At 41.6% G+C, this 19,965-nt stretch overlaps 1 protein-coding gene across 1 annotated transcript in view; it reads right to left on the bottom strand.

Annotated features, from left to right (window-relative positions):
* Positions 1–8,394: 8,394 nt before the first annotated feature.
* LOC130107969 (formin-H) overlaps positions 8,395–19,965 on the bottom strand; it is a 41,021-nt gene continuing 29,450 nt past the window's right edge. Inside the window, exons 10-14 of the mRNA XM_056274791.1 lie at positions 15,739–15,868; positions 15,603–15,635; positions 15,200–15,297; positions 14,796–14,879; positions 8,395–9,702 (exon numbers count right to left, since the gene is read on the bottom strand). Coding sequence (XP_056130766.1) covers positions 9,583–9,702; positions 14,796–14,879; positions 15,200–15,297; positions 15,603–15,635; positions 15,739–15,868 — 465 coding nt within the window. The 3' untranslated portion in view covers positions 8,395–9,582. The remainder of the gene's footprint in view (positions 9,703–14,795; positions 14,880–15,199; positions 15,298–15,602; positions 15,636–15,738; positions 15,869–19,965) is intronic.

Below are 19,965 nucleotides of genomic sequence, written 5' to 3' on the forward strand. Positions count from 1 at the left end.
ATTGGGAGAAGGATGCTGAATATGGAGCTGCCAGGGAAGAGAAGAAGAGGAAGGCCAAAGAGGAGGTTTATGGATGTGGTGAGGGAAGACATGCAGGTGGCTGGTGTGACAGAGGAAGACGCAGAAGACAGGAAGAAATGGAAACGGATGATCCGCTGTGGCGACCCCTAACGGGAGCAGCCGAAAGTAGTAGTAGTAGTATATATATATGTGTGTGTGTGTGTGTGTGTGTGTGTGTGTGTGTGTGTGTGTGTGTATGTATGTATGTGTATGTATGTGTGTGTGTGTATATATATATATGTGTGTGTGTGTGTGTGTGTATGTATGTATGTATGTGTGTATGTACAGTGCATCCGGAAAGTATTCACACCCCTTCACTTTCCCCACATTTTGTTATGTTACAGCCTTATTCCAAAATGGATTAAATTCCTTTTTTTTCTCACCAATCTACATACAATACCCCATAATGACAAAGTGAAAAAGGTTTTGTAGAAATTTTTGCAAATTTATTAAAAATAAAAAACTGAAATATTGCATGTATATAAGTATTCACACCCTTTACTCAGTACTTGATTGAGGCACCCTTGGCAGCGATTACAGCCTCAAGTCTTCTTGGGTATGAAGCTACAAGCTTGGCACACGTATATTTGGGGTATTTCTCCCATTCTTCTCTGCAGATCCTCTCGAGCTCCGTAAGGTTAGATGGGGAGCGTCACTGCACAGCTATTTTCAGGTCTTTCCAGAGATGTTCAATGGGGTTCAAGTCTGGGCTCTGGCTGGGCCACTCAAGGACATTCACTGACTTGTCCCGAAGCCACTCCTTCGTTGTCTTGGCTGTGTGCTTAGGGTCATTGTCGTGTTGAAAGGTAAACCTTCGCCCCAGTCTAAGGTCCTGAGCACTCTGGAGCAGGTTTTTATCAAGGATCTCTCTGTACTTTGCTCCATTCATCCTTCCCTCTACCCTGACTAGTCTTCCAGTTCCTGCCGCTGAAAAACATCCCCACAGCATGATGCTGCCACCGCCATGCTTCACTGTCGGGATGGTATTAGCAAGGTGATGAGAGGTGCCTGGTTTCCTCCAGACATGACGTTTGGCATTCAGGCCAAAGAGTTCAATCTTGGTTTCATCAGACCAGAGAATCTTGTTTCTCATGGTCTGAGAGTCCTTTAAGTGCTTTTTGGCAAACTCCAAGCGGGCTGTCATGTGCCTTTTACTGAGCAGAGGCTTCCGTCTGGCCACTCTACCATAAAGGCCTGATTGGTGGAGTGCTGCAGAGGTGGTTGTCCTTCTGGAAGGTTCTCCCATCTCCACAGAGGAACGCTGGAGCTCTGTCAGAGTGACCATCGGGTTCTTGGTCACCTCCCTGACCAAGGCCCTTCTCCCCCGATTGCTCAGTTTGGCTGGGCGGCCAGCTCTAGGAAGAGTCCTGGTGGATCCAAACTTCTTCCATTTACGAATGATGGAGACCACTGTGCTCTTCGGGACCTTCAAAGCTGTAGAAATTTTTTTGTACCCTCCCCCAGATCTGTGCCTCGATACAATCCTGTCTCGGAGGTCCACAGACAATTCCTTTGACTTCATAGCTTGGTTTCTGCTCTGGCATGCACTGTCAACAGTGGGACCTTATATAGACAGGTGTGTGCCTTTCCAAATCATGTCCAATCCATTGAATTTACTACAGGTGGACTGACCTCAGTGACACTATCAGAGTCTCCTAGCATCATTCTCCAGTTTAAAAACTTCCAACACCATTTACTATCAGAACAAGATTTGTGGTGCCACTGATGCTCAGAAAACGTTCTCTGCTTTTAACTCACTCCCCAACCCGCCTCCTTCTCTGCCCTCCACTCTGCTCACTGCAAACATGTTTTTCTCGTTTTTTACTGATAAGATCTTTGCCGTCAGTAACCAGTTCTCTGAGCCTGACCATCTTAGTCTGCAGCTGCCAGCTAACAGGGCCGCATCAGGTAAAATCTGTTGAAAATGAGGTACTTTCTGATGGAGGAATGTCCTGAAGATTGAGGACTCCTTCATTCACTGGAGTTTAAGGTGGTTAGATGCAAAAGTGTTAACCAGCGATCAGCCTTTATTCAAATATGATAAACCTACCATTTATATAGGCGTTTGTGAAAGTTGGTGAGTAGTTGGCCCTGATGAGCTACCCACCGGAATGTCATCCATAAGTGGCCTTTCTGCATTCTGTCTGAATGCCAGTTCTTCAGCCGGGGTGAAAGGTGGTGGTGGAGGCCATCCACCCATTTTACAGGCCTCCACCTTCTTCCTGTTAGCGACAAAATAAAACTCAACTATGTAATGCATAGGCCTACATTTGCAATTAAGGATCAAATTAGATATAAAGTAAATAAAATATTACCTGATTGAATTATGTTTTTGTACTTGACCTTTACCTGCTCCCAAGTAAATTTCACACCACTGAGGTTACATCTGATTCAAAAACATAAAATGCATTCAGTATTACAGTGTACAATGCAGGCAAAATTACATCCAAATTCTCAAAAGTTATTTTAAATATTGAATGCAGCATAACTACTTTACATAACTTGATAATCTTACGCATTAACTCTGTCAGCAATTTTTTCCCCCATGCCATCTCCCTTTCCTTTGCTGTTGTCACCATAGTACTTATCTTCAGGAATATTTGCCCATAGTCTTAGTATGCTGTAATGACTGCTTCTTGCTCTGGAAAACATTGCACGTGAAAAACATTGCACGGTGTTTCTCTCTGTCACAATCCATCATTTATCACATCTTCAGTGTTCAACTTCTTACAGCTGCTAATATTAGGGTTTGCCACAGTGGCTCATCCATTTCTATCTCTTCTTGTCCTCTGCATCTTCCGCTGTCACACCAACCACCTGCATGTCCTCCCTCACCACATCCATAAACCTCCTCTTTGGCCTTCCTCTTTTCCTCTTCTTTGGCAGCTTCATCTTCAGCATCCCCAATATACCCAGCATCTCTCCTCCGCACATATCCAAACCATCTCAATCTCTCTTCTCCTGCTTTGTCGCCAAACTGTCCAACCTGAGCTGTCTCTCTTATATATTCATTCCTAATCCTGTCCATCTTTGTCACTCCCAGCGAAAATCTTAGCATCTTCAACTCTGCCACCTCCAGCTCCACCTCCCATCTTTTTGTCAGTGCCACCGTCTCCAAACCATATAACATAGCTGGTCTCACTACCATCTTGTAAACTTTCCCTTTCGCTCTTGCTGTTACCCTTCTGTCGAAAATTATTCTGGACACTCTTCTCTACCCACTCCACCCTGCCTGCACTCTCTTTTTCACCTCTCCTCCGCACTCCCTGGTACTTTGAACAGTTGACCCCAAGTATTTAAACTCGTCCACCTTCGCCACCTCTACTCCTTGAAGCCTCATCATCCTGCTGCCCTCCCTCTCGTTCACGCATATATATTCTATCTTGCTCCTACTGACTTTCATTCCTCTTCTCTCCAGGCTCTCCTCAACCTGCCCCCTACTCTTACTACAGTCCGCAATGTCATCTGCGAACATCATAGTCCACAGAGACTCCTGCCTGATCTCGTCCATCGACCTGTCCATCACCATTGCAAACAAGAAAGGGCTCAGAGCCGGTCCTTGATGTAATCCCACCTTAACTTTGAATCCATCCGTCACTACTACTGCATGCACTGCCCTCATACATAGTATCCTGCACCACTCCTACATACTTCTCTGCCACTCCCGACCTCTTCATACAATACCACACCTCTTCTCTCGGCACCCTGTCATATGCTTTCTCTAAATCCACAAAGACACAATGTAACTCCTTCTGACCTACTCTATACTTCTCAATCAACATTCTCAAAGCAGACATTGCATCTGTAGTGTCCTTTTCTGGCAAAACACCATGCTGCTGCTTGCTAATCATCACTTCTCCTCTTAACCTAGCTTTCACTACTCTTTCCCATAACGTCATGCTGTGGCTGATCAACTTTATACCACTGCAGTTACTACAGTTCTACACATCACCCTTATTCTTGAAAATCGGTACCAGTACACTTCTTTTCCACTCCTCAGGCATCCTCTGATTTTCCAAGATTATGTTAAACAATCAAGGTTTAAGTGTTTGACTGCTGATGGCTTTTAAAGTTCATCGCTACTTGTACAATTCAGACCCAGCCTATCCGAGGTTACGTGAATTTAATCTCCGGAATTGGAATCATCTGTTCTGGAACCAAAAGTTTAGCACGTGTAGCATTTTGCTATCTCAAGTCCAAATTCGAGTTTAAGTTTATGATTTTTCAAACATTCTTTCTGGAACATACCCCTGGTGGCCAATAAATACATGTTTTATCTGTCTCCTTCCTTTACAAGGTTGTGAGTAACATACCAGCACGTCTCATAACCCACATGTCTGAAAAGTGTACCTTTTCTTTACTATAGTCGATGTAGTGAAATTTAATGTGGCCATATCATGTTAATTCCAGCTCTATATTTTTATCCTAGAGCTCCATTAGAGTAGCTTTGCATGATTCATAGTTAAAAAAAAATATCCTTGTTTATCTTATACTGGCCCTTTATGCAGCCCCTCAGTTCAACCTCTGTCTAAAACAAGCCGTTTTAGCTAGTTTTAGCTTTCTCTTTAAATTGAAAGCTTTGCTTTCTGGCTCAGCTCCCTCTTCACCACAACCGTATGGTACTACATCCACGTCACTGCTGATGCTGCACCAATCCGCCTGTCAATCTCCTGCTCCATCCTCCTCTCACTCGTGAACAAGACCCCGAGATACTTGAACTCCTTCACTTGAGGCAACAGCTCATCCCCAACCTGGAGGGAGCAATCCACCATTTTCTGGTAGAGAACCATGGCCTAAGACTTGGAGGTGCTGACTCTCCTTCCAGCCATTTCACACTCAGCTGCAAACTGCCCCAGTGCGTGCTGGAGTTCACGCTCTGATGAAGCCAACAAAACCGCATCATCTGAGAAGAGCAGAAATTCAATTCTGAGGTTCCCAAAATGGACACACTCTTGGACTTCAATGTCTTATAAAAAAAAATTAATTAGATAGTTGGGAGAGGATTTCAGCTTGATATGTATCTGTATCTTGGACACAGATGACCCCTCCCTTGTTAGCAGGTATGATTATCACATCTTTAGAATGCATTAGCTCTGTAAATGCTATTCTTTCTTAACTAGATGAGTTCTGGGAGACATGAGAAGGTTGAGTAGTAATTTTCATTATGTCGTGTTCTACTATACGACAAGTTCCTCTGCTTTACCTGATAAAGGTCTAAGGACCAAAACATTGTACCTCTAATAAAGTTTATTGCAAGTAAAAGGACAGTGTGTGGGAGTTCTCTTCTCTTGTCACACCAGTAAAATACACCTAAAATAAAATAAAAATGTAAAATAAAATAAAAATAAAAAGTTTAAAAAAAATAATAAAAAAAACCACGAGTAAAATAAACCTAAAGAAGCCAAGTTGTCTTATTTTGTTGTACACACATATTGTCCCCTACAGCACTTAAGTCGATCTTTATGACAACTTTATGATACAGCAGCATGGTTATGCTTGGCTATTCTATTTGGATGATGTACTGAAACAGCAAAAAAGCAATATATAGGCTATATCCCCAATATATAAGTAGTGAATGAGAGTTTTAAACACTTTTCCCCTGTTATTCATCTGTATTCCATTTCAAATATATCTTCGATCAAACAACAACCCTGCAAAAAATATCAGCATTTCTAAATTCTCTATTCATGGCCTGATTTTGGGGGGGGGGGTAAAACAGGCTAGCATCTACTTTATGGGGAATCTGAGTATAATACAGACACAGCTGATTTAAAGGTAGAAGATGAATGAATCTTTGCCATGTGGATTCATAAAGACTTTTGTGCATGCATACACATACATATGTATGAATTTAATTGCAATAATGCTATTTTGGGTTTCAAACGATTAATCACTAGATCATAGGTTATCTTGGGCTATCATGTCCCCTATCAGTGATAGGGATGGCGATAATTTCTTGAGTAGTTGTGTGTCAATTGCAACAGTGGTTCAGTCTAAAATACAGTCAATATAGTATTGTCATTATGTTTGTGTGGCTTTAAGAGTTAAGATGTGATGAGACCCATTCTCATGTGAAGCATCTACTACTACTACTTTCGGCTACTCCCGTTAGGAGCATGCTGAAGTTCAATGAAGCATGTTTTTGGTAAATTCAAACATACTGAAGAAAGTCAATGGGAAGCTAACAGAAGAAAGGCAATTTATTTTGTCATTGTACAGTTGTTTGGTTACAATGTATTTGTTTTCTGCATTTAACCCATCCTATAGTATAGGAGCAGTGGGCAGCTGCAGCACCCGGGGACCAACTCCAGTTCTTCTTTCCATTGCCTTGGTCAGGGGCACAGACAGGTGTATTAACCCTAACATGCATGTCTTTTTTTTTGATGGTGGGAGGAAACTGGAGCCCCCAGAGGAAACCCATGCAGACACGGGGAGAACGTGCAAACTCCACACAGAAAGGACCTGGGACAGCTTGGTGATCAAACCCAGGACCTTCTTGCTGTGAGGCAACAGCGCTAACCACTGGGCCACTGTGCCGCCCAAACAGCAATATTTCTTACACTAATGAGATGAATGGCTTTGTTTGGCCAAAGGATGCCCCCATTTCCCTTATGAGAAATTTCTAACCATCAGTCTTTAACTGGGATTCAGTTTCCTCCCCCAGTCTAAATACATGATTGTTAGATGAACTGTAATCTTAATTGCCTGCAGATATCAAATGGGTATGGGAGGGATTTTGTGTGTGTGTGTGTGTGTGTGTGTGGGGGGGGGGGTTCCACCTTCCCCCTATATGGACTTGCCCTCAGCAACCTTGAATTGGATAAAGTGTAAAGAATAAATGAGTGAATGTTGTTCCTTTTCTGAGAAGTCTCAGATTTGTTTTGGTACTCTTGTTACATGGTTTTGTCTTGCTGTTGGGCAGCAGAGAAGTGATCTTGGGGCACAGAAATCTATGTAGAATATTTCATCTGAGCTTGGCCTCTAACTGTGCCTACACATGAATGAAGTGATGGTAATTTAAGAAAACATGTTTTCAGTTTTTTTCGTATATTTGACATTGACAGAACTTCGTGAATTTGTCATGAACAAGAAAAAAAAACAACCTGTCAACATAAAGTTTTTTGCACGCGCCTGCATGTGTGTGTGTGCGTGTACGTGTGTGTGTGTGTGTGTGTGTGTGTGTGTGTGTGTGTGTGTGTGTGTGTGTGTGTGTGTGTGTGTGTGTGTGTGTGCGCGCGCAGCTTTACACTTGCAAAATGGATTGCATGAGTAGACATCATAAAGTGTCCTCTATGGAATGTAACCTTGTCTCCAGCTCCCCCTGTTGATATAGGCCATGTTAATGTACAAACTGAAACAACCCATAAAATGAAAATAACCTCCTCACATCAATATGGGAAAGAGTGTGCATATTGCAGTCTTTAAAGACTTCTTGGGAGTTGCTGCCTAGCCCATCCTTCAGGTGTAAAAACGTCCCCAAATGACTTCTACCCACTTTTAAATAGGAAGCACATTCACATTAACATTCCACTGGCTCTCCCCGGCAATTAATTAGTTTTAAACAAGCACATTCTATAGGGGAATGAAATGATTTTGTCAGCCGGACAGCACAAACTCAAAGATGAGGAAAATATTTCCGACCCACCTCTGGGTCTTGATAAACAAAATAAATAAATAATAATAATTTTACAAAAAATACAATCTCTAAAGAAATTAAGAATTAAGTCAAAATGAAGAGGAAAAAAAGGGAGAGTATGCATTCTGCATAAAACAAAATGACCATATTAGATATCCCTGTCACACACAATGGACCGCTTTGTTTGACCGACGATAAATTCAAAGCATCTTTGGTACTACTGCATTAATCTTATGAAATGATTTGAATTTTTAAAAAAAACTGCTGTCACGGGTAAATTGAAAGACATGACCCTTAAAAGTTTATTAAATGTGAATCAAAGTAAACAGAGTATAGATGTCCTGCATGTCACCTGAGATACAATACCATCGACTCAGCAGGGGATAGCTCGGCATCCGATCACTTTCCAACTATTAAACAGTGGAAATGCACATCAGTTCCTGAAACATTGATGACATTTGAAATTCAAAAGCAGGGAAGTGTAGACGGTAGACCTAAGGATGGAGTTTTTGGATTTTTGCATCCAGGAGCTGCCCAGTGGGCTTTTACTGTTGGCCAATGAACCATTATGTTGCAAAGAATTAAGAGCTTTGCATAAATGTGCAACACTGATATTGTAGTTGTGATGTTGTAGTAAGGAAAGCAAATTGTCACTGTTAACCTGCACAAATTATCAGACCACTCTTCAGTCACGTGCATGAAATATAAGGGCCATGATGCATTAAATGAATCTTAAAGCATAACATTTATTAGGTACATGGAGACATGTATTGGATCGAAATTTATTGACACAGAGTCAGAATTGCAAATTTTACTTTTAAAATGCAGTGTTAATTTGACTGAAAAATTAAGAGGAAAACAAAATCATTACATTTAGATAGCACTTTTCAAGACACCCAAAGCGCTTCACATTTGAAGGGCGTAACTCACTTCAACCACCACCAATGCACAGCACCCAAGTGGGTGATACACAGCAGCCATTTTGTGCTCTGGCTCACCACACATCAGCTTGAGGTGGAGAGGGAGGAATCATTGAGACAATTACATGGGGGGATTTAACCTTAAATTTAACCTGCAGAGAAAATTAGGTTGGCAAGGTGAAGCAGTGAGTCAAATGTCCATCAATGACTTCTTTTCCAGGGTAAAAGCAAGAGTAGATCAAAACTCGACATTTTAAACAAACTGTGAGGAAACGGGATGGCATTTATATTTCCTCACACCATTGTTTACAAAGATAATTAAGCCTCGAATTGATAAGCACTGTACAACACAGTGCTGTCATTTCAACGTGGCCACCTGTTTGGAAATCAAAGGAATCAACTGAAGCAATGGATAAAGTATAATTCATGATACAAACGGAGGGCATGACATCGATCTGTATCCACGATGAAAAATCTTAAGCATTGCTACAAGTATCTACAAAACCTTCTGAGAGAGGAAAGCATGCATGTGTAATGGTGGTTGCATTTTGTGTGGAGTGCGTGACGCTACATCACAGATCGTCCAGCTTCAGACGGCCTATAGTGCGCTTGGATAATTTGTCCCCTGGACGGCAAATAGCTAATAGCACCATGCTGCAGCGTCAAAGTGTTTCACGAAGCTTAACAATTTGAAATATTTTGGTCTCTGGTTATGGATTTGTGTTGAAACAAATCCCAATAAATATTGAGCCAGACAATATCAAATCAGCCTCTGACGTGAGCAAATCAAATGTAGATGTGTTTTAGTGGGCTGACATTCACCTCCTTTAAGATACCCCAAGTATCAACACAACATACATAGAGGCACACAATTATTGTGTAAACTGTCTGCTGCAGCCTCATTAAAATCTAATTATAATCTGTTAGATTTGCTCAGTTCATTCCAAAACATCATTGTCTTAAGGTTTACAGATGAGAAATGACACAAGTCATTTCAGCACGGGCCCTCTTGAAGTCTTGGATAAACTGGCAGACCGTACCGAACAGCTCTTGAGAGTCTTGATCCGTGGGTTCTCCAAATTTAACCTGCAGAGAAAGTTAGGATTAGCAAGGTGCAGCACTGAGTCAAATTATTACCGCAGTCACACTTTCAGGGACCTTTCATTTTGCAGAAGTTATTTTACAATTAATAGCCGAGTCTAGTTTGAGAAGTCACTTTGCATCTGAGTTATGCACATAATTCATAACAGTTGTATTTGCCAATAATTAACTCATTTTCAGCCTCAACATGAAATCCATTCCTTGGGTGCACTTAAACAATAAGTTAGACATGCACTCCTAAATTAGTACTTCCACCTTGGTGATTAAGGGTTAGTGACAAAGAAATGCAGGCAATTCCAATCATGTTTCAAGTTAAAAGTCATTATAGAACTGAATCCTGGTGGTGGCATGGTCTACTAATTGGCCAAACACATGCTTATGACTGCATGGTTATGGTCATAAATCAAGGTGTGCTGTTGAAATTATCGAGCTTTTTTGGCTCTCTTCACAGCATCCATTGGGGGAAAAAAAACAACAAATAAAATAGTTGAAGAAGGCAGTCTATACATTCAAATAGCAAACCTCAGCATTGGGATGCTGGCATTTTAGTCCACCGTTCCACCCAAACGTTCAGTGTTCACTTTGGGATGCGACTTTTGCAACATAATATGCAGCTATGGTAATTATATTGAGACATGCACTAATTGCACCATGTTAGCATTTGGAATTTCCATTTTATGTATATCTACTATAACATTACTGAAAGCGACATCCCCACTCAGATGAGATGTAAGGTTCATTCATATGCAGCAATTTGAAGAGGTTAAGACATTGTGTTTTCAGAATACCAATTACCAACAAGTGTGCTGACTTTATGTTTACCGGATTTATGTATTTAAGGGTGTCATCATGAAATGAATTATGACAATATGTGACTAAATGGAACAGTTTTTTTTCCTAACCTCCTCCATCAAGACGTAACTGCATAACTTAGTCAGCTTATACCATGTTGCCTGATACACTTGGAAGGCCTTAATGTGTATGCAGGAACTCGCACATAACCAACGTCAGGGCAGGTTACCATGCTGCTCAATTTGCATTGGGCTTTGTTATGGCCCAGACGCTCACTTTATCCAGCTGTAGATAGACCATGTGCCTGATAATAGCCAACACTCCCCAATCTCTTTGGGAACCAGAGAATGTTTTCATGCAAAGTCAGCAGACTGTTTAGTAATTTACCTATCTCTGTGTGTGTCTCGCCCCCCCCCCAACCGCTTTCTTCTTTCTGTCTCTTTTCTTTCTCTTTCTTTTGTGTGCAAGCTGTGGGGAAAAAAAACTTTTGCGTGACCAGCAATCTAATTGTGTACCTAGTATAACCCAATTCCATACCAAGCCCAGCGCTGGCTGACATATCTGAGAGTTCAGACGCGGCAGGAAGGGTGAGTGAACTCTGTGATGATGGATAGCCAAAAGATGTATTGGAGAAGTAGGAAAATGGGCACTACTTCTCTACTGATTGTTAAGGGTGGGAGCCCTACAGAAAATATAGCACCCGTTTGACTGTCTGAGCCAAGACCCTACATTATGTTCCAGCTTCATAGATAGAGAAAGTATACTTCCATAAACAATGACATAAAAATTGGGATCCCGGGGGCGTCTGGGTACGTAGCGGTCTATTCCATTGCCTACAAACACGGGTATACTGGTTCGAATCCCCATGTTACCGCTGACTTGGTTGGGCATCCCTACAGACACAATTGGCCCTATCTGCGGGTGGGAAGCCAGATGTGGGTATGTGTCCTGGTCGCTGCACTAGCGCCTCCTCTGGTCAGTCGGGGCGCCTGTTTGGGGGGAGGGGGAACTGGGGGGAATAGTGTGATCCTCCCACGTGTTGCGTCCCCCTGGTGAAACTCCTCACTGTCAGGTGAAAAGAAGCGGCTGGCGACTCCACATGTGTTGGAGGAGGCACGTGGTAGTCTGCAGCCCTCCCCGGGTAAGCAGAGGAGGTGGAGCAGCGACCAGGATGGCTTGGAAGAGTGGGGTAATTGGCCAGATACAATTGGGGAGAAAAAAAAGGGGGGGGGATTGGAATATCAATTAAAGTACAACATAATATTAGCTGGGGCAGCATGGTGGCGCAGTGGTTAGTGTGGTCGCCTCACAGCAAGAAGGTCCTGGGTTCAAGCCCCGAGGTAATCCAGCCTTGGGGGTCGTGCCGGTTCGTCCTCTGTGTGGAGTTTGCATGTTCTCCTTGTGTCTGTGTGGGTTTCCTCTGGGGGCTCCGGTTTCCTCCCACAGTCCAAAGACATGGAAGTCAGGTGAATCGGCCATACTAAATTGTCCCTAGGTATGAATGTGTGTGTGTGTGTGTGTGTGTGTGTGTGTGTGTGTGTATGTATGTATGTATGTATGTATGTATGTATGTATGTGTGTGCGTGCGTGTGTGTGTGATGGCCTGGCAGCCTGTCCAGGGTGTCTCCACACCTGCTGCCCAATGACTGCTGGGATAAGCTCCAGCATCCCCGTGACCCTGAGAGCAGGATAAGTGGTTCGGATAATGGATGGATGGATGGATAATATTAGCTCCACTAAAAATGGTGATGTGTGTTGTAACTGAGTTTGGCAAAATTTCATGAATGAGTCAAGTATTATCTAACATCATAACAGACTTTCCTGGATGAGGAGGTTTCATGCCCAAACCCAGAAATATGCTTAAATTGTTACCACAGCTCAGTTTTTAGGAGGTCAATTATATTGTCATTATATGGGAGCATGGGCAATTCCCTCCCACAGTGAGAAATCTGAAATTAAACTGCCTTGGTGACTTTGTTGTCAATGTGCAAACAAACCATAGTGGCATCACAGTATTAATTACCACGCTCAATTTAAGTAAAGGTCAATATCAACTTTGGGAATAAAATGAATGGATTATTTACTACAATCAAATGTTAATCGATAAAAAAGGATCTGGATTCATAGTGTTTAGTGCTTTGGATGTTAGATGAAAAAGGGGATGGGAGAGATTGGGAAGATCATTGGGGTTATCAGGTTGGCATCTCCCAGAACAGATATTTGCTGAAATAAACAAATTACTTAGCAAAGAAGATTCAAAAGTAAGCTCAGAACTTTACTTTTTGACCCCACTCTGTTTTCACACTATACCTACGACTATTTGTCTCAGCAAACAGTACGCTGATCTTCCTTGCTTAAAACAGCCCGGTTAGCAGTTCAAAACCCAAAATGCACCAAAAATCCTGGATATGAAATACAGCTGTTGTGATAGATTTCTACTGACTTAAGCTGATGCAGATATATTTTTTGCTGGTGCTTTTTTTTTCCTTTTTCAGGAACTGCCTTGGGTGCCTGCAGTTATCCCCGACCACTGCTACCTAACATGGCATCCAGTTTTCATGTGGCTCAGCCAGTTAGTTCAGTGTATCCACACCTCTTCTTTCAATATCCTTCACATACCATATCTTCCCATAACAAACTGGGTTCTATAAAACATGTAGTTTGCTGAGCACAAGTTCTGGGCGACATGGAAAATATCGTTATCATGATCATTTGAGGGAATTTAACATGATATCGATGTGTGTGTTTAAATATGTATGCCTCCCCTGTTCAGTCGGGGCACCTGTTCGGGTGGGAGGGGGAAATGGGGAGAATAGCGTGATCCTTCCACGCGCTATGTCCCCCTGGTGAAGCTCCTCACTGTCAGGTGAAAAGAAGTGGCTGGTGACGCCGCATGTATCGGAGGAGGCATGTGGTAGTCTGCAGCCCTCCCCGGATCGGCAGAGGGGATGGAGCAGCGACCGGGGTGGCTTGGAAGAGTGGGGTAATTGGCCAGATACAATTGGGGAGAAAAAAAAGGGAGGGGGGGGGCAAAAAAAAAAAATTTATTTGATGAATCCTAGATTCTGCTGCCAGGGAATTCACTACATCAGTAAATTAGCGAAGTTACAGTTACGCTATGGTTACATGCACTAGAAAATTCAACTTTGCATCATAACAAGCTATGTCTAGATGTTGCTGTTGGTGCATCTTGGGACCAAGTGGGGGCCTTCACTTAACCGCTGGTTCAGTATTTTGGGGTGATAGCGGCACATCAAAGGTTGATCCAATGATAAATCCTATTTGGATTCCTTCATTTCAAAAGTACTTTACAAAAAAAGCTTCTTTTTGTCTGCACTGTCCCTTGTTAAGCTTCAGACATTTCTCTGGCACACTGTACAACCTACTCGGTATTTATTTGCTGTACTATTAGCCTCCTCCTCTAATGGGTTGCCAAGTACAAGGCCTCCACAGACAGGAAAGCTTCCAGTAGTTCTGTGCTGAAGTCTATATTGTGCAAGCTGAATTGTTGCTTTAGCACTGAATTTCCACCCAGTTGCATTAGTACTGAAAACTGAACGAAATCAAAACTGAACAAATTGCCTTTAAAATCTGTAAACCGAGAAGGTCAAAAACAATCACTTATGATTTGTAATTGCATCGGGTCATGCAATGCTTTTATATATTTTGTAGTGCATTATCTGATAGTAGTGCTGCCAGGTCTGAAAGTGAAATAAACTGTGATGGTTTATGAAACATCCAGGGTGCTCTTAGAGTCTTTTTTGAGTGCTTTGTAAATCCATTTTGTGTTGTAGATCTCATATTTGTGACATTAAGAGGTCGGCGAAACTCAGATGATCTCATGTCTGGCAATGGGAGATAGTGGCAAATGTCCCCATACAAAAACAAAGGTGCATATGTCTTGTTTTATTTTTACCTTATTTATCGAGTATGGAAGCTGCAAACCTAATCTCGTTGTGTTTATACAATGACAATAAAGATATTCTATTCTATTTCAAAGATGGAAATCCACAGAATTCACATTCAAATAGTTTGGTGTGCGTTAACATATCCGACGTAGCAATGTAGATGTAAAGCCCTCAGGAACAGGGGACATGGAGTTTTTAGCGAAAACATAATAACCTTGAGGACTGAGCTCCGTCAAATACAGCTACCATCTTCATGTAGGGTAGGGAGATAAGCTGAGAAATGACTGGAAAAAAGTAATCTGGACACTCCTGGAACAAGGGCCCATCTATCTGTGAGCTTGTACAACAAAGATAATGAAATAATAACTCAGGGATTACCAATATGTCACAGTAGAGTTTCTTCATCTCATCACACTTCTTTGTCAGCGCAGAGAACTCTGTATTGTACTTCTCAATTGCGATCTGCAGTGTAGAGAAAAGAATAAGGGAAGTAATTGGTTTTAATTGTTAGTAAGTTTTTCAGGTCATTACTCAAACTGATAAATAGGCATAAAGTAAGCAGGGTTTATTGACTATGGTGCCTTTTTATGGGGTTAAAGGGTGAAATTGTTCATTGATTAAAATTGTAAAAAAAAAAAAAGTTTTTGCAAGTATATGCGCTTGTCTTTTTCTTTGTTTCATTGCTTAGCCAAGATGCCATGATACCTAACCAGAAACGCCAATTTAGTTAACTAGAATTTAAAGATGCTGTTGGACCATATTCAGTATTGTGTTTCAGTTACCTTCAGGTCTTTGGAGAAATTTAGATGCTGATCCCCAGTATTTCTCTTCTTGTAAGTTTTCCTATACTGTATAACTTTCTGCAGTTCATTCTTTAGGACTGAAAGAAAACAAGTTCAGTGGGCCTTTTTGTGCTCATGGCACAAAAGTTATCATCCAGAAAACATAGACCATATTCAGTCGAGCTTACATGCTCTCTATACAATGAAGGAAACATCGCTAACATCTTCCTCTTTCTACACCTACACGTAAATGTGGTTTTACTACACATTGTTACCATGCCACAGCCCCTATTGTACCTCCACATACATAAATTACATCTGTTGGCACCTAAAAGGTGTCATTATTCCACCGAGCCCAGTAAAGTAAAGAGCGGCAGTCTCAGACAGAAACTGATCTACTCACCATCTACTTCTGCAGTCAGTCCTTTGACGGAAGCTGTTCAAAAAAAGACACACAAAGAAGTCTCAATTAACTTGCCTTATTGAGAGGTAGCCTACAGTTTTTTTTCAGCTTTGATCAAATCTCAATTAGCGTATACCTCCCGGGACAGTTTCGAATTCTGCCAACTCCTGAATAACTGCGGCCAAGCCAGGTTCATGCAACATGATCTGCTCTACAAGGGCATGAAGCAATGTGAACTTCCTGTCTTTCCCACGAAGCTGGGCGAGCTGGAGATGAGAGAGCACATAATCACAAAGGGTAGAGCCCTCACAAACTCAGCAGTGCTTTGGCGCAGCTCCTGCCTCACTGCTTAAAGTCTTGAAATGAGGAATAGGTAGGGACTGAGAAATGCATCTCGAAACATGTGTGGGCGACTGTGTACCCAAAATAATTGAAATGCAGCTCCCTTGCTCAAGGCCAGTCAGAGAATAGGATGTCACTGTGTTTACCGTAATCTACCTTAAGAATTTGAAGGGATTTTCTTTACACTGTCTTGTGTTAAGGCATGGAGTTATTGAGGATTTAGGAGTACTGAGGAGCACATTTCCAATATTACAACATTTATTGAATTTTCTATTCATAATGCCAATTTTTCTGTTTTGCAACTTCCCATGGTTGATGATAAGGGTGGCAACCATGAGGGCAACGTTATCCAAAGGAGTTGAATCAAGTGCAACTGGACTTGGTATATATCCGTGAAGACGTTTCGCCTCTCATTCAAGAGGCTTCCTCAGTTCGTGCCTTTCTGACTAGACTAGCTCTGACAACGACTCCTAGAGGATAAATTCTGAGTCTCATCACCAGCCAGTCAGACTAGCTTGGTCTAGTCAGAAAGGCACGAACTGAGGAAGCCTCTTGGATGAGAGACGAAACATCTTCACGGATATATACCAAGTCCAGTTGCACTTGATTCAACTCATTTGGATAACCATGACCTGGATGAATGAGAACATTCATAGACATGAGGGCAACGATGTTGAATTTTATTGTTATTACTATTGATACACTTACTACTAATGATGTCCTTATTGAAGCTGTAGTGAGTTTTTACCGTATATCCTGGCAACACAGACTGACATAAATGCAGCCATACCAGGCCTGAAACGATTCCTCGAGTTACTCAAAAAAACAAATATAAATTTGTGTGTGTATGTGTATGTGTGTGTGTGTGTGTGTGTGTGGGTCTGTGTGGGTGTGTGTGTGTGTGTGTGTGTGTGTGTGTGTGTGTGTGTGTATATACACACACACACACACACACACACACACACACACACACACACACACACACACACACACACACATACATATATATAGAAAATTTTAATCCTCTGCAATATGGCAGTTTTGCAGTACAGGCAGAAAATATGAATGCAACAAATGTCCAAAAATGTTTGGACTTTGGGAGCAATTTAAAATAAATAAATTAGAGTTGTCTGTGTACTACAAAATTCCACTAGGCACATGTCTTCCATGCTCCCTCTGTATTAATGAGCACACTCGATATAAGTAAAATGTACTACATATATTTAAAGGTAAATATCAACTTTGGAAATAATTCAAATGCATTATTTACTACAATCAAATGTTAATCAATTAAAAAAGGATCTGGATTTATAGTGTTTAGTGCTTTGGATGTTAGATGAAAAAGGGGATGGGAGAGAGTGGGAAGGTCATTGGGGTTATCAGGTTGGCATCTCCCAGAACAGATATTTGCTGAAATAAACAAATTGCCTAGCAAAGAAGATTCAAAAGTAGTTCAGAACTTTACTTTTCAACTCCACTCTGTTTTAACATTGTATCATACACAACACCATGTCTACGACTATTTGTCTCAGAAAACAGTACGCTGATCTTATTGCTCAACACAGCCCAGTTATTAGTTGAAAACCCAAAATGCACCAAAAATACTAAATATGAAATATGGCTGTTGTGATAGATTTCCACTGACTCAAGTTGATATGTATAAAAATTTTCACTGGTGCTCATTTGCCTTATTCAGGAGCTGCCTTGGTTGCCTGCAGGTATCCCTGACCACCGCTACCTAACATGGCATCCAGTTTTCAGTGTATTCAGTTAGTTCAGTGTATCCACACGTCTTCTTTCAATATGCTTAATGTACCATATCTTCCCATAACAAACTGCATCCTATAAAACATGTAGTTTACTGAGGACAAGTGCTGGACAACACAGAAAATGTCATTATCATGATCATTTGATGGAATTTAACATATCAAAAATAAATATCATAACATTTAATTTAACATATCAAAATAAATATTTGTAATATTTAATACATTTTCAATTTAAAATAAATGAATTATAGTGGTCTGTATAGGCGGCACAGCTCCACTAAGAACATGTCTTTACTGGGGAAAAAAGTCTACATCTTCTATCAAAGAAGATGGTATTTATAAGCAACACGTAAAAGGCTTTCCAGTTTAAAAATGTAATGTAATGTCATTTAATCAAGTCAAAGCACCTCCTGGCCTCGCCTATCTTGCTCACACACAGGGCTCTAGTTTCCGGGTCATGGTGCAGTTGAAGGCACTGGCGCTAGTTCATCGCGCAAGTCAATCTAAAATGTGGCCAATACTTTTTTTTTTTTTTGCTAATTTTTTGCTAATTTTGGGACATGCTGTGCTGGTGGTAATTGGGCGCAATGTAGGCGCAGTTGGAAAAGGGTTGGATTAGAAGGAATAAATTAGCAATAAGAGTGGTGGGGGCTTGGCTTCAATTACAGCCAATCAAATCAGCGCCTCCCATCCCCTTTAAAAGCAGCGTGCTCTCTGTCATGATGAACTGTCAATTCCGTAATGGATGGCGGTAGCCCAGACCAGCGAAGGCAGGAAAGCTTCTCCCGGGAGGAAACTGATGTCCTTGTTCGGGAGGTGCAAAGTCGCCAACAGACATTAACACCAATTCCAATGTGATATGAGACATCACGCAAACATGGTTATTTGACAGGCTACCGTTTAACGTGTCTTCGATCTCACCAGCGTCTTCCTCTCTTTCCTGCATATTCCTTAAACACAGCAGGAGACCTTAAATAGTTGTCATCACAGATCAGTTAGCCTAGGCAATCAGTTCGTTCTTTCAGCTTGAATGAGGTCAATTGAAATCCCCGTCACCATGTTGTTTTCCATACGTAATGATGCACATTGACTGTTTATGTTGGAAGACAATGATACACATTGCAGATATGTTGTTTTGTGATTAAAAAGATTTAGGACGGTAATCATTGGTTAAATTATTCATGAAATAGGCCAACATAACCTACACAAAAGTGGCGTGTGGGATTTTTGGATAAGCCTATGCTTAGGGTACCTTCGCCTAAAGCCCGGAAACTACCACACAACACCTGCGTCTGAGCTAAGACGTGGTCTGATCAGGTGGAGACTTGGGCGTAATTTGGTTTTATTTGACACCAAACTAGCACTACGCCACCTGATTTTGACTGACACACCCCTCTACTGCGCCCCCACACCCATTTCAGCGCAAGCGATGTCATGGTGAGCCCGGAAATTAGCAAACATGCCCAGCCGAGAGAAAAACCCACTTTTCGCCCCACAAAATTGTCACTACGTCTGTATTACCGGCCTTGCGCCGTCCGGAAACTGGATCCCACAAAGTCGATCCTCAGCTCCGTGAAGTTTGAGAAAGGTGCAAAAAAGCGTTTGCAAGACGAACTATGTTGGAGTCAATTCAAATTCAATCAAATAATGAGAAAAAAAATTGACTTTGCTTTACCTAGTTATTTTGCCCAGTAAAACATTTCTTCTTCATACGATTACTTAATTAATCATCAAAATACTTGTCAAGATAGTTGATTGCCAAAATAATCAATAGCAGCCCTAAATTACAAACAACCAATTCATATGAAATGGCAATAATGTTTGTAAACTGCAGGTGCTGTTGCAAGCCTGACAGTGCCATATCATTTAAATGCAAGGGGGTCCTCTCTAATCCTGTGACGGGCATAGTATTTTCTAGGTTATGTTGTTTACCAATTTGAGATCCAGGCCCAGAGGACCATAGATACAAGGCATGCACTGAGTATTGACTCTCAGAAGTACAGAGAAAAGCAGGATTCAAGATAACCTCCGGGTATTAAAAAAAACAAACAAAACAAAACAAAACCTCCAACCATTTAAGGATGTGACTTGCGTAACGATAACTAACCAATCTCTATTAGACCTCAGAAGACCTCGGAGGGAATGTGAGGCCTCGGCACCATTAAATGAAGAGGACAACACTTTACGTCTGGGCGAAAAGCCCCAGCTTTAAACCCTCCTGTTAGGCAACCAACGACATAAAACAGCAGTTG

The sequence above is a fragment of the Lampris incognitus genome, chromosome 2, assembly GCF_029633865.1.
Source record: "Lampris incognitus isolate fLamInc1 chromosome 2, fLamInc1.hap2, whole genome shotgun sequence".
In the NCBI taxonomy this organism is placed as follows: Eukaryota; Metazoa; Chordata; class Actinopteri; order Lampriformes; family Lampridae; genus Lampris; species Lampris incognitus.